Source organism: Lepidochelys kempii, chromosome 3 (assembly GCF_965140285.1).
Source record: "Lepidochelys kempii isolate rLepKem1 chromosome 3, rLepKem1.hap1, whole genome shotgun sequence".
Lineage (NCBI taxonomy): Eukaryota > Metazoa > Chordata > Testudines > Cheloniidae > Lepidochelys > Lepidochelys kempii.
In genome coordinates this window covers 105102044-105116100 of record NC_136382.1, presented here as the reverse complement: position 1 = coordinate 105116100, position 14057 = coordinate 105102044, and the positions used below count along the sequence as shown (strand labels likewise).

General features: G+C 43.6%; 1 protein-coding gene across 1 annotated transcript in view; it reads right to left on the bottom strand.

Moving 5' to 3' along the window:
- Nucleotides 1–9849, bottom strand: part of LOC140909046 (uncharacterized) — a 46318-nt gene extending 36469 nt beyond the window's left edge. The window contains exon 1 of the mRNA XM_073337409.2: nt 9206–9849. Coding sequence (XP_073193510.1) covers nt 9206–9431 — 226 coding nt within the window. The 5' untranslated portion in view covers nt 9432–9849. The remainder of the gene's footprint in view (nt 1–9205) is intronic.
- Between the last annotated feature and the right edge of the window lie 4208 nt (nt 9850–14057).

Genomic DNA, 14057 nt, shown 5'->3' with positions numbered 1-14057 from the left:
ATTGTGCCTCCACAGCAGCTCTAGGCCCCCTGCAGCTCTGCCCTGGCTGCCTAGCATCAAAGAAGCTGCACTGCTAAGGACTCCTCAGCAGGTGCCTGCCCCTAGGTCTCCACTTCAAGGATCCCATCACAGAGGAAGAGGCTTCTCAAGAAAGGTAATATAACTGCTTCTGAGAATATTGAATTTTCTCCTATGTTTCTACTGGGTGCTGAGAAACTCCAGCCTACCCACTTCTCCCTACCACCTCCCAACCCTCATTCTCTGCACCTAACACACCAATGGATCCTAGGACCTGAAGACAGTCCTCTGTGACATCTAGGGGAGGTGGAAAGAATACTGCTGCAGAAATAGGTGTCCCTTCTTCTGCATGTGAAGGAGGAAATCCATGCCCAGAGGGGCCCCTCTACCCAAAGATACTATCATGCTGTGAATAAAGACTTAGAATTTGACCCATAGTTAATGTTCAACCATTAGTGAACTGCATCATCAGGATGGGCCCACCTGAAGGTATGTAGAATGTGATACTAATTAAGACTAGCATTATCTGAAGCAAATTCATGCATGTTCCAGATAAGTAGTATTGCAACAAATAATCTGAAAGATTTTTCCGTGGTTGATCATCCCAGACAAGGTTATCCCTGTCACACAAAAAACAACACCTCTACTGGCCCCTCTGTCAAGGTGTATTTATGTTGCAAAAGAAAAGAGTAGAGATAGTAGCATTTTGTGCCTTGCTAGGTGCACATTAATGGAAATAGAAGGCTCATATTTTGTATAGCCACTTTGGGACGAAGGATATAATAAAAGCACTGTACAGAATTAAGCAACAGCACAGAGAAGGGTTGGGGCAAAGGGAGAAAGACATGTTTTTATCTTGGATTTTTAAAGAATGAGAATTAACCAAGTGGACAGGTACAGGAAGGTTTTCCTTGATTGCAGGAATTGAAAAGTAAAATGTTCTCACATCATTGGTGGTGTAACTATATAGAGAGACAGAGAGGAGGCCTCTGCTAGAGGAACAGAGGGATCTGGGAGCAGAGATGAGAGCTAATCTATGAAATACAGAAAAGCCATAAGGACTTTTATACATTTTGGTAATTTTGAACTGATGAATAGGAATCCAGTGAAGCTGTATAAGAATGATGTGGTCACACATTTTTGTACACATGAGAAGTCACACAACTGAATTCTACATATGCTGGCCTATGGAGGGATGAGCCTTCACCTGGACAGGCATAAAGAAGGGAGTTGCAATAATTATGGTAGAAAGAAAATGCTGCCAATAAAGCTGTATATTATTAATATGGATGATAGTTAAGAAAGAAAGAAATATGATGACCAATGGGAAGAAGACAGAAAGAGCACCTAACCAAGAATTTAATCCCGTGGGATTCTACAGAGGCAGGGAGTTGACCCAGGGAAGAGCCATCAGTTTTGTAGAACTGGAATTAAGACAGGAGGAACTAGAGATGTCTGTGCTGGTTTGTAAATGGAATGGACCACAGAGTTCAGCTCAAACAAAAAAGAAAAGTCTTCCTAAGCAGGTCATTAACTACATGAAGAAAGTGGTTTCCATGTTATGACAAGAGTGAAAGTATAAAAGCCACCAATTGCAGCTAACATGAAACAGCATCAGCTATCCTCTCTCCACATCCAATTTCATAGCACAAAAGTAGTGAAATGAAACCTTTCCTATCAATTCACAGGCTAGCATCTACAAACAGTGGCTACAGGATAGAGAGCTGAAATAGGACTTGAGAGACCTGGGTTCACATCCTAGCTTCTCCAGTAGACTCCTGGGCACTTTAGGCAAGTCACTCTTATCCCTGTACGTCAGTTTCCCTATTTGTATAATGGAGGGAATGGTACTTTATAGAGCATGTTAAGATCTGAAGATGGAAAACCGTCTTATAGCTCTCATAATAATATATAATCTAGTTTTCTATGGATGTTCCCCTTTTCTTCTCTAAACTAAGAAAATTCAGAATAAACTATTTTTAAACATAAAGTCACTAGGAGCCACAAAATGTAAAGTTAAGAAAATGCAAAATTTGCATACCAGTATTCAAAAAAGTATGTAATAATTTAGCTGCTAAACTCCAATGCTAATTACTGGGTATAATGTGGCTAAAGTATCAGATACATTTTCAGTGGACGGGGCAGTGGAAGTAATGGGAGAAGTGGCAGAAGCATGATGCACGCTGGTTATTCTGCACTGCTGGAGAGCATTGATACTTAGGATATGTCTACACTACGAAATTAGGTCAATTTTATAGAAGTCGATCTTTAGAAATTGATTTTATACAGTCTATTGTGTATGTCCCCACTAAGCGCAGTAGGTCGGCAGAGTGCGTCCTCAATACCATGGCTAGCATCAACTCACGGAGCAGTGCACTGTGGATAGCTATCCCACAGTTCCTGCAGCCTCTGCTGCCCATTGGAATTCTGGGTTAAGCTCTCAGTGCCTGATGGGGCAAAAACATTGTCATGGGTGGTTTTGAGTACATGTCGTCAGTCTCCCCTCCCTCCATGAAAGCAACTGCAGACACTCATTTCATGCCTTTTTTCCTGGGTTACCCATGCCATAGCAGACGCCATAGCAAGGCAAGCATGGAGCCCACTCAGCTCACTGCTGCTGTTGTGAGCATTGTAAACACCTTGCGCATTATCCTGCAGTATGTGCAGAAGTGGGCTAAGACGCCAACATGAGGACGATTGTGAGGAGGATATGGACACACACATTCCTGAAAGCATGGGCTGTGACATCATGGCGGCAGTGGGGCTGGTTGATACAGTGGAACGCTGATTCTAGGCCCAGCAAACAAGCACAGACTGGTGGGACCACATAGTGTTGCAGGTCTGGGATGATTCCCAGTGGCTGCAAAACTTTCACATGTGTAAAGCCACTTTCCTTGAACTTTGTGAGTTGCTTTCCCCCACCCTGAAGCGCAGGAATACCAAGATGAGAGCTGCCCTGACACTTGAGAAGCAAGTGGCAATAGCCACTGTGGAAGCTTGCAACGCCAGACTGCTACCGGTCAGTCGGGAACCAGTTTGGAGTGGGCAAATCTACTGTGGGGACTGTTGTGATCCAAGTAGCCAATGCAATCACTGACATTCTGCTATCAAGGGTAGTGACTCTGGAAAATGTGCAGGTCATAGTGGATGGCTTTGCTGCAATGGAGTTCCCTAACTGTGGTGGGGTGATCTACAGAATGCATATCCCTATCTTGGCACCGGACCATCTTGCCAACCAGTACGTAAACCGCAAGGGGTACTTCTCAATGGTGCTGAAAGCCCTGGTGGATCACAAGGGATGTTTCACCGACATCAGCGTGGGATGTCTGGGAAAGGTGCATGACGCTCGCATCTTTAGGAACTCTGGGCTGTTCAAGCAGCTGCAAGAAGGGACTTATTTCCCAGACCAGAAAATTACCACTGGGGATGTTGAAATGCCAATAGTTATTCTTGGGGACCCAGCCTACCCCTTGCTCCCATGGCTCATGAAGCCGTATACAGGCAGCCTGGACAGTAGTAAGGAGCAGTTCAACTGTAGGCTGGGCAAGTGCAGAATGGTGGTAGAATGTGCCTTTGGACGTTTAAAACCTCGCTGGCACTGTTTGCTGACTAGGTTAGACCTCAGCGCAACCAACATTCCCATTGTTACTGCTGCTTGTTGTGTGCTCCATAATATATGTGAGAGTAAGGGGGAGACATTTATGGTGGGGTGGGAGGTTGCAAATCGCCTGGCGGCCGATTTTGAGCAGCTAGACACCAGGGTGATTAGAAGAGCACAGCTAGGCACGCTGCGCATCAGAGAGGCTTTGAAAACCAGTTTCATGACTGGCCAGGCTACGGTGTGACAGTTGTGTGTGTTTCTCCTTGCTGCAAACCCGCCTCCTATTTTTATTTTAATTCCCTGTGAGTCAACCACCCTCCCCCCTTCAGTCACAGCTGGCAAAGAAAATAAAGTAACTATTGTTTTGAAACCATGCATTCTTTCTTTATTAATTAAAAAAAAAAAGGTGAGATAACTGACAAGGTAGCCCGGATGGTATGGTGTGGGGGAGGAGGGAAGGACAAGGGCACATTGCTTATTGTAGCCACACTACAAATCAAAACTGTTTGAATGACAGCCTTCTGTTGCTTGGGACATCCTTTGGAGTGGAGTGGCTGGTGCCCGGAGCCTCCCCGACACATTCTTGGGCGTCTGGGTGAGGAGGATATGGAACTTGGAGAGGAGGGCAGGCGGTTATACAATGGATGCAGCAGGGGGTCTGTGCTCTTGTTGGCTTTCCTGCAGCTCTACCAGATGCCTCATCATGTCCGTTTGCTCCCCCATTAGCCTCAGCATCACCTCCTGCCTCTGCTTATTGCGGTCACTTAATGCTTTCCTGACCTCTGCCACTGAATGCCTCCATGCGTTAAGCTGTGCCCTATCAGTGCGGGAGGACTCCATGAGCTCGGAAAACATGTCAGCATGAGTGTGGTTTTTTTGCCTTCTAATCTGCTATAACCTCAGGGACGAAGATGATAGGGGGAGCATAGAAACATTTGCACCTGCGGGGGGATAAAAAGGGAGAGTAAAATTTAAGATGATACATTTCTGAGAACAAAAGGGAGACTTTTTCACAGTGAATCAAGCAATTCACAGCAGACAGCACATGTGCTTTAGGTACAAGGTCACATTTTGCCTTTTATATTGAGCGCCTGCCGGTATGGTGACACATCACACATGCTGGGCAACAGAATTCAGTTTCCAGGCAGCCATGGTAAGCCAAAGGGAATGTGGGGTTGGCTTCTTACCCTTTCATAACATGTGGGAATGGTTTCAAACTGCAGCGCCCTCCTTTTCCATAGCAAGCGATGCTGGTTGGGTTTCACATTTAAAAGGAGTGGCTGCGGCTTTCAGGTGGATGTGCAGCACACACCTCACCCCATCCCACCGTGTGACTATTCTCTGGGATGATCCATTTTAGCCAAACGCAAACAGCCCAGCATGAACAGGGTCCTTTTACTATTCCTTTACAAAAATTCCCCTATTTCAACCAGGTGACTATGAATTATATCCTCTCCTGAGGCTAACACAGAAAGATATAGACCGAATGTTGCTTTAATGCGACCAAAACCCAGGACCATTCGCTGCCATGCTTTGTAATGCAATGATCCCAGACTACTTGCTACTGGCTTGGCGTGGTAAAGTGTCCTCCTATGAAGGATGAAATAAGGCAGCCCTCTGCAGAAACCTTCTGCAAAGTAGAGTACCTCCAGGAGCTTCATGGAGATGTCCCCGGAGGATTCCCGCTCCATCCCCAGACACGTTAACAGAGTTTTCCGGTAGCTGTACTGGCCGCGAATGTATCCCAAGTCTTCAGGGCAAATCAAACATTAAACACGATTGCTTTTAAACCCTGTACTGTAGTTACAAATGTGCACCCACCAGAGGTGCCTTCTCCGGCTTCAGGGTCGGGGATCTCGCCTTGGGAGGGTATTGGCTCCAGGGTGATGAAAAGGTCCTGGCTGCTGGGGAGAAAGGATTCACCGCTTGCCTGCTGCACAATCTTCTCCTCCTCTATCTCATCCACAAAATCCTCCTCCGTGTTGCATGAGACTCCCCCCTTGCAGGTGTCCACGGACAGTGGTGGGGTAGTAGTAGGGTCCCCCCCTAGAATGCTGTGCAGCTGATCATAGAAGTGGCATGTATGGGGCTGTGACCCAAAGCGACCATTTGCCTCCTTTGTCTTTTGGTAGGCTTGCCTGAGCTCCTTAACTTTCACGTGGCACTGCTGTGTCTCTCTGTTGTAGCCTCTCTCTACCATGCGCTGTGCGATTTTGGCATGTGTATATATATTAGCATTTCTTCTTTTTGATCGGAGTTTGGCCTGCAAAGATTTTTCTTCCCATTCAGCAATCAAATCTAGTGTCTCCGTTTCGGTCCATGCTGGAGCTTGTTTGCGATTCTGGGGGGACTGCATGGTCACCTGTACTGCTGAGCTCGCCACGCTGACCAAACAGGAAATGAAATTCAAAATTTCCCAGGGCTTTTCCTGTGTACCTGGCTAGTGCATCAGAGTTCAAAGTGCTGTCCAGAGCAGTCACATTGGAGCACTCTGGGATAGCTCCCAGAGGCCAATACTGTCGAATTGTGTCTGCACCACCCCAAATTCGACCCAGCACGGTCAATTTTAGCGCGACTCCCCTCGCCGGGGCAGAGTACAGAAGTCGATTTTAAGAGCCCTTTAGGTCGACAGAACGGGGTTGGTTGTGTAGGCGCATTCATTTTAAAATCAACCTAACTCAGCTAAATTCAACCTAACCCCTTAGTGTAGACCCAGGCTTAGTATGCTGCTGTAGCTTACGTTAAGGACTGCTCCAATCCTCAACTCCCTCCAAAAAAAACAGTAGACACTGGTAACGTGAGCCACCTTTGCCCCTTCTCAACTCAGCTACAGTCCACAATCAAGGCTGCTACTTCTCTGGACCATCACAGATGGCCCAGTCACTACTTGTGACTCTCAGTAAGAATAAAAAAGAAACAAGAAGCAACAACGCTCACCTGATGCAAATCAAAGTTATTTGCATGGTGGCCTTTGTAGAGAAACAAGTCATCACAGATATGTGCAGTCATATTACAGATACAGTATTTGAATATCAGTTGGACCATATTTGTGGCTGCTTTTCTGCTCGAATAGCTAATTAAGGACAGTGTTAAGAATCATGAGCCTTTCTAGCTGCTGGCTCAAACAAAGGTGTTGCAATAATCTTTGTTTGTGGTGTTAGTCCATTGCTGAAGCAAAGATAGCATCTTTCAAACAAGGGATTAATATACGGCACCAAAAAGAACAAGGGAGTGTTGTTATAGTCACAGCAGTTAATGCAAATTTCATAATAAATCATCCTTTGTCTTTTAGCTTTTTGAGCTGAAATATTCTATGCTTGGTCTATTCCTAAAGATGATTTAGTAGGAGACTTCAGTAGAAAATAACCCTGACAATAATAGCAACCTCTAACTTTAGGTGATTTATGTATTTTCTCAAAAATAATCTATCCAATCTCTCTCAATATTTTTATTCCCTTAAGAGCTGGTTGGTCTTTTGAAAGAAAGCAGTATCCCAGCTGACTTTGTTGTTCAAAAAATACAGGACTTTATGCCTCCCTAATCACTGGCTGAGACCATTTATACTCTATGAGCCTAGCTGTGCTCTCAGATATGCTAGTTTCATTCTGATGTATATAAATGGGTATTTGACTCTATAAAATCTTAGTGAAATAACTAGTGGGAAATAGCATGCATGTTAAAAGCGTTCAAGTCACCTTTATCATAAGCTTATTTTCTATCACTTCCTAACACATATAGAGGCACAATAATGCACTGTACTGATGAATTTCTCACTCTGTTTCCCATCCCCGCATACTCTGTGATGTCGCACTCTGCTGGAACACATTCCAGGCGTTGTGAGTAAGCAGGAGTATGGCTAATGGGTCCACAAAGGGTTAAGATCCCACCAGCTAAATCCCCAGTGCAGATGGGGCACAGTAGTCTGTGGACACTACTGCAACCAATAGATTGCAGTAGCTGCTGCTGCAGGCTGACTGCACAGATAGCCTACACTTTCCCTCTCATTTTGGGGTCAGGAGAGGCCTTTCCATGTAAAGACTGTATACCTAAAGTTTTAGACAAGGAACTGGGATCACCCATATTTTGGGGGTTCTAACACTATTTTCCTTTTCTGTGACAAATGGAATGTCATGATAAATCTCAAGCAGTTTGGTACTGCTAAAGAAGACCAGTAATAGACATTATTTTATTAATGATTGATAAGAAGCTGTACTTGCATCCTTCTCTTCTCTCTTTGTGTCCACATTGGCCAGGAGATTTTAAAAAGTGCAGTGAATTTTTGAAAATGTGGACAGATAGGCAATGCATCGCCCCAGGAACCATTCCCACTATATATATAGCTGCTATTGTCTATGAGTAACCCTACCTTATTTCTGTATTAGGTGCATTGACATAAAAATACAAAGAGAGGTTTGGATCCTTTGGATCCTTGCCTTCCCCTCAACATTTATCTCATAAAGATTGGATGATCCCTGCAGTCTTTCTTGCATTCAATACTGCTTGTCTTCATATTGAGCATATATGCCTATTGTCTCAACAAAACAGCCTCCTCCTTTTATCCCCGTCTATCAAGATGAGTGGAAACTATGCTTTGTGGGCCTGATCCCATTCGGTGCAGAGGGCCCTCAAGTTCCACTGAAAGTTGAGCCACTTCAACACCACACACAAAGTGTCCTCCCAGAATCAGGCTGCATTTATGTTGTTTCGTAGGAGCACAACAAGCTCAGAAACAAATTCAGGGCAGAGGGGTAGGAATGAATATATTCTGATAAAGGATAATTCTTATAAGAATATTTCAGTGCACAAATCCAACTCCTGTACATAAAAACACAGAGACCCTCATTGAGATGACTAGCTGGTAAATGAATAAATCAGATAAAGTATGTGATGACAAAGATTATGTGGTAAGCATATGAGAAAATTAACGTGAATCTAACTGAATACAGTGGATCTGTTAAATGAATATATTCTGTGAGTACGAATGCAGTACAGTTTTATCTAACGCTAGCATCCTCTAAAATCCTGTCACATACATAGACTTAATTTGTAGTTGTGTGATCAAACAACTGGATCATTCTGTTTCCAGCACTGTAACTCCAATAAATGGGAAGGGGAGACAAGGCAAAGATTCAGATCCCTCCCACTAACCAGATAAACTTTAGTCTTAATTTCTAGAAGACTTTGAATTATGAAATATGTTTTCTGTGTACAAATCAGGTTATGCATTTGTAGGGTGATCAGATGTCCTGACTTTATAGGGACAGTGCTGATTTTTGGGTCTTTTTCTTATATAGACTCGTATTACCCCCCCCCCCCCACTCCCGTCCCGATTTTTCACATTTGCTGTCTGGTCACCCTATGCATTTGTAGCTCTGTCACAGTGGAAAGTTATTGATCATTTTGATGCAGCTCTTTATTATGCTACTTGAACCCTCAGTTTCCCAAATATAGCAGGAAAAGCACTGTAGCTTTATCCCTGTACCACAGCACTGAACTGCACAAACCCAAGTTGGAACAAACAGCAGTTTCATCAGTAGTCCATTGTCATTATGTAGAAAAAAATCACCCCAAATAACTGCCCCTCACCTGTTTCAATGTGCTGTAGAAATTCTTGCACCATCTCCTTTTCGTGTGGCTGAAGGACAGGTTTGTATAGCTGTCTGGCTTCAGAGCTCTTTCGTTTTAGGCAGGAGCATTCACTTATCAGAATCAAATATTCCTTAATGTTCTGTATCAGACTTGAGGACATCCTCTTCACAAGGGACACAAAGTCCTGAAGCAACTTCACACAGTTTTCACACAGTTGAGCCATTTTTACTTTACTTGTTCTGATCCAACACAAAGTCACAGAGAAAAAGGGAGAGATATGGAAAGAGTAGCTTTTTCACACCTTCACCACTTTTTGCATTAAATTGTTGCTTCTGTGTTGGTGTGTGTTACAGATCTTGATTTACCCAACACTGTCATAACACTCTAGAGCCACTGCAAAACTGCTAAGTTATTTCCTATGTGCAAACAAACTGCATGGTACAACAAAACTTAACTGTCAACAGTATGCTCCTTGTGAGGTCTGTAAGATGTTAGTTTAAAGGCTGGAACAGATCCGCGTACAAATCACTGTTTCTCTGCATTAGTTGAAGAAAAATAAAGCGATCACACAAAACTGTTCCATAAATAACAAATGAAATTTATTGAAACAACTATCAAAGTCTTCACAACTCAGAGACCAGTGAAAGCCTCTGGAATAATGGACAAAGAAGGCTGTGGTTATGTAAAGTGACATCACAGTTGAAGGCAAGGCACCACCTTCTCCACATCTCTTTTGCCAATAGGAAAGGTATACCAATAAAAAAAATCAACAAACAGGTTTTTCCAGTTTCTACTGAAGTTTAGACAGGAACAAAGGCACCATCTGGCTAGGCAGATAGTTCATAACTGCTTCAAATAAAATGTCCATGAAGAATGAAAAAACTGAGAAAATGTGTAAATACAAATATCAGAAGTGTACTTAGAATTATATTTTATATTCTGACAAACAAAATCTGGGAAAAGATATGTGGAAAAATAGACTATATGTAAATCAAAAGTGATCAAGCCTCATCCTGAGGGGAAGTCCAATTCCCCTTGTTAAAATTAACTACTTTATTTATTTCTCTGTGCAGGAAGAGAGAACGGTTAGGCAGGAGAGTGCTTCCCCCCTCCTCTATATTCCTTTATGCAATTTCATTGCTCTAGGTGCAAGTGCCTTCTCCTCTACAGATACATTTTTATGAAAGACACCATTCAAAATAAGGTATGATATTTTAAATATTCCAGAGGCTTCCTGTAAAATCGGAGCTGATTCTAGACCTCTTTGTTAGGCAATGAATTTGTGCTGGTGTGCTGAGTGGTCACTTAAGCCAGGCTTCCTATATCAATGTATTTAATAGATCTGTCATGGATACATATACCACTTCATTTGAAGCATTTGCTTGTAAGCTTTAAAGACTCGTTTTTATACTTAGGGTAGGAGTTTAAAAAATTCCTAAGTCACCTAGGAGCACAAATCACACTGACTTTCAATAGAACTTGTGCTCCTAAATCTCTTGCTTTTGGAAATCCCTCTCTGTCTATTATGCTTAACTCTCTATCAACAGTATCTCACAGTTTTTATTTGGATATTTAGGGATATAGCTATTTGGGTGATATTTAGATCCCTAAAAATGTATACCATTCAGTCCAACTCAACAGCTACACATGGTTCCCTATATCCCCAATAGATGTGGGCCTCTCTGTACCTTTTAGTTAGCCTTTATGAGGAAGACTTTTAAAGGCAGTGTATCTCCTTGCTATTCAATCCAGTGATGTCTTCTGGCTACTTCCTGCAAGATGTTCAAGGACTGTCCAGCTGGCCCATTCTCTTCATTACTGTTTCTTAGGGGATGGGGAAGCAGGGTTAGGAATGTCTGCCTGCTCCCTTCTCACGTCTGCCAAATCCACCTTGTAAGGATCTTCTAGGAGATAGGCCAGCTGCCGAGTCACATATTCTGCAGCAACAGAACCCAGAGACTCACTGCTATGTTCTGCTGCTACCACCACTGGCCCTTCAAACTTTGCAGTTAGGATGGATGTCCAAGACAGCAATGTGCGGTGGTATAAAAAACCCCCTCAGAATCCATCAACTTCCGCTTTTGTATCTAATTCAACCCTGGTGAACAGATGTGCCAAGTTTCACTCATGTAGGATTAGTTTTAAGGTCATTTTTAAAGTGTCTACGTGAAAAAAGCAGCAGGATTTTAAAGAGATACAATAATGTATTAATTAATAATATTTGCTTTTCTATAACACCTTCCATCTGAAGATTTCAAAGTGGTTTACAGAGAGATAAGGTAGGTGAGGTAATATCTTTTATTGGACCAACTTCTGCTTGTGGAAGGTACAAGCTTTTGAGCTACACAGAGTTCTTCTTCAGGTCTGGGGAAGGAAATCAGGGTGTCTGACCTAAATACAAGTTGGGACACAGATTGTTAAGCATAACGGGTAATACATGTTGTAGGAGGCCAGCTGAAAAGAAGTGGACAATTACAGATTGGATTGTTATGCATAAGGGGGTTGAAGTGGGCAATTAAGGGTAGCAGGCAGTCTGATGCATTACAAATTGTAATGAGCCATAAAACAAGAGTCCCTATTAAGTCAATGGTGATTGGAGTATAGCAAAGTTATGAATTTAAGTTCCCAGACTCACCCTTTGAAGGTGTTATGAGGATTTCTTTGAAGATGACTATTGAAAGTGCAAATATGAAGTGATCACTTTGTGAGAAATGTTCACCCATGGGTGATATGTTGGTTTTGGTTTTTTTTTTGGTCTTTTATCATTTTCTGTGAGAGTTCATTCGAAAGCGTAGTGATTGTCTGATTTCACTCAAATAGTTGTTATTGGGGCATTGGATGCACTGGATGAGGTACATGATATTGTGACAGGCATATGTGGGACCCATGAATCTTAAAAGGTGTGCTGTGGCTGGTGCTGATCATCACAGCAATGGAGATATGTCTGCAGGTTTTGCATCCATTGTTCTGGCAGGGTCTGATGCCGGTTTGAGTTGGTGGGTCCTGGTCTGTGGGGAGCTTGCTTCTGATGATGAGCTTGGCAAGGTTGCTGTTGTTTAGGCCAGAAGAGAGTGTTCAGGAAAGATTACTTTCAGGTCGGGTCCCCATCAAATATGGGCTGTAATCGTTTTAAGATGCCTTGTATGGATTCCAGTGTGGGCTCAGAGGTTTTTTGTTTCGTTTCTTTCCCTGTATTGAAGCAGATTCTCCAGGGTATTTGGGTTGCTCATTCCATGGTGAAATCTACTTTTTTTATGAAGTGTCCTTGTTTAGTAAAAGCAATTTTAACTGTGTTTAGGTGTGTATCCCGGACTTTCTCTTTGGAGGAAATTCTGTGGTTTCTGAAGACCTGGCTGCAGATAACAACAGATTTTTTGGTGTGTCTGGGAGGGATCTGTGGAGGTAAGGGTGAGCTTGTATATACAGTAACTCTTCACTTAAAGTCGTCCGGGTTAACGTTGTTTTGTTGTTACGTCACTGATCTATTGGAGAACATACTCATTTAAAGATGCACAATGTTTACTTATAACGTTGTTTAGCCTTGGGGACTTCGAACTAGGGTGGGCCGGCAGCCCCCCTATCAGCTCCTCTCCACCCCCCCCCACACACCTCCTGCTCGCCGGTGGCCCTGTGGATCAGCAGGTCCTCCCTCCTTCCCTCCCCATGCCTCCTGCCCGCAGCAATCAGCTGTTTTGTAGTGTTCACGAGGCTCTTGGGGGGGGCAGAGGGGGAAGCTCTGGGGGGTGTGGGAGGAGGGAGGATGTAGCGCACTGCCCCCCGCGCCTCCCACCTGCAGCAATCAGCTGTTTCGTGGCATTCAGGAGGCTGGGGGAGAGGAGCAAGGATGTGGTGCACTCGGGAGGAGGAGGTGGAACAGGGGCAGGAAGAGGCGAGGCAGGGTCTTGGGGGAAGGGGTGGAGTGGGGGCGGGCCTGGGGCAGAGCTGGGGGTTGAGCATCCCCAGCACTTTGGAAAGAACAGCAAGAGGAGCAGCTGGACGATCCATCCTCTTTCATCCTCTGACTCCACCACCTCAACCAAGCTTCACAGTCATCATTGCTGAGTACAGTATTAAATTGTTTGTTTAAAATGGTTTAAAACTTATACTGTATATGTATATAATGTCTTTTGTCTGGCAAAAAAAATTCTCTGGAACCTAACTCCCCCTTTTACATTATTTCTTATGGGGAAATTGGATTTGCTTAACATCATTATGCTTAAAGTCACATTTTTCAAGAACGTAACTACAACATTAAGCAAGGAGTTACTGTAGTCTTTTGTAGGATTCCATTGTTGAAGCTAATTGTGGTGTCCAGGAAGTTGATGCGGTGAGAGAGTTTGATGGATGGGTGGTGGTGGTTGAAGTTGTGGTGGAAATCTATGAGGGAGTTTAGGTTGTTTGACCTAGGGATGAAAACATAATTGATGTATCTCAGGTCTATCACTGGTTTTGTGGTGCATTTTTTCAGAAATTCTTCCCTGAGGTGGCCCATGAAGAGGCTGGCATATTGGGGAGAGATCCTAGTAACTATGGCTGTTTCCATGGTTTGGACAAAATGTTTGTTGTTAAATGTGAAGTTGTGGGTGAGGATGAAATGGATGAGTTTGGCAATGATTTTGGGTGGATTTCTGAACACTGTACATTACCTTATAGGTATTTGAGGCAGGCAGCAATGCCAACATGGTGAGTGACGGTGTATAGGGAGGTGACATCCATGGTGGCAAAGATGGTCTTCTGTAGGGGAGGTTGTGGAGTTTCTGGAGGAAGTCAGTAGTGCTTTGGAGAAAGCTGGTCCTTTGTGTGGATTGAGGATGGTTTCCTGACATTTCTTCAGACATGAGGGGTCTGC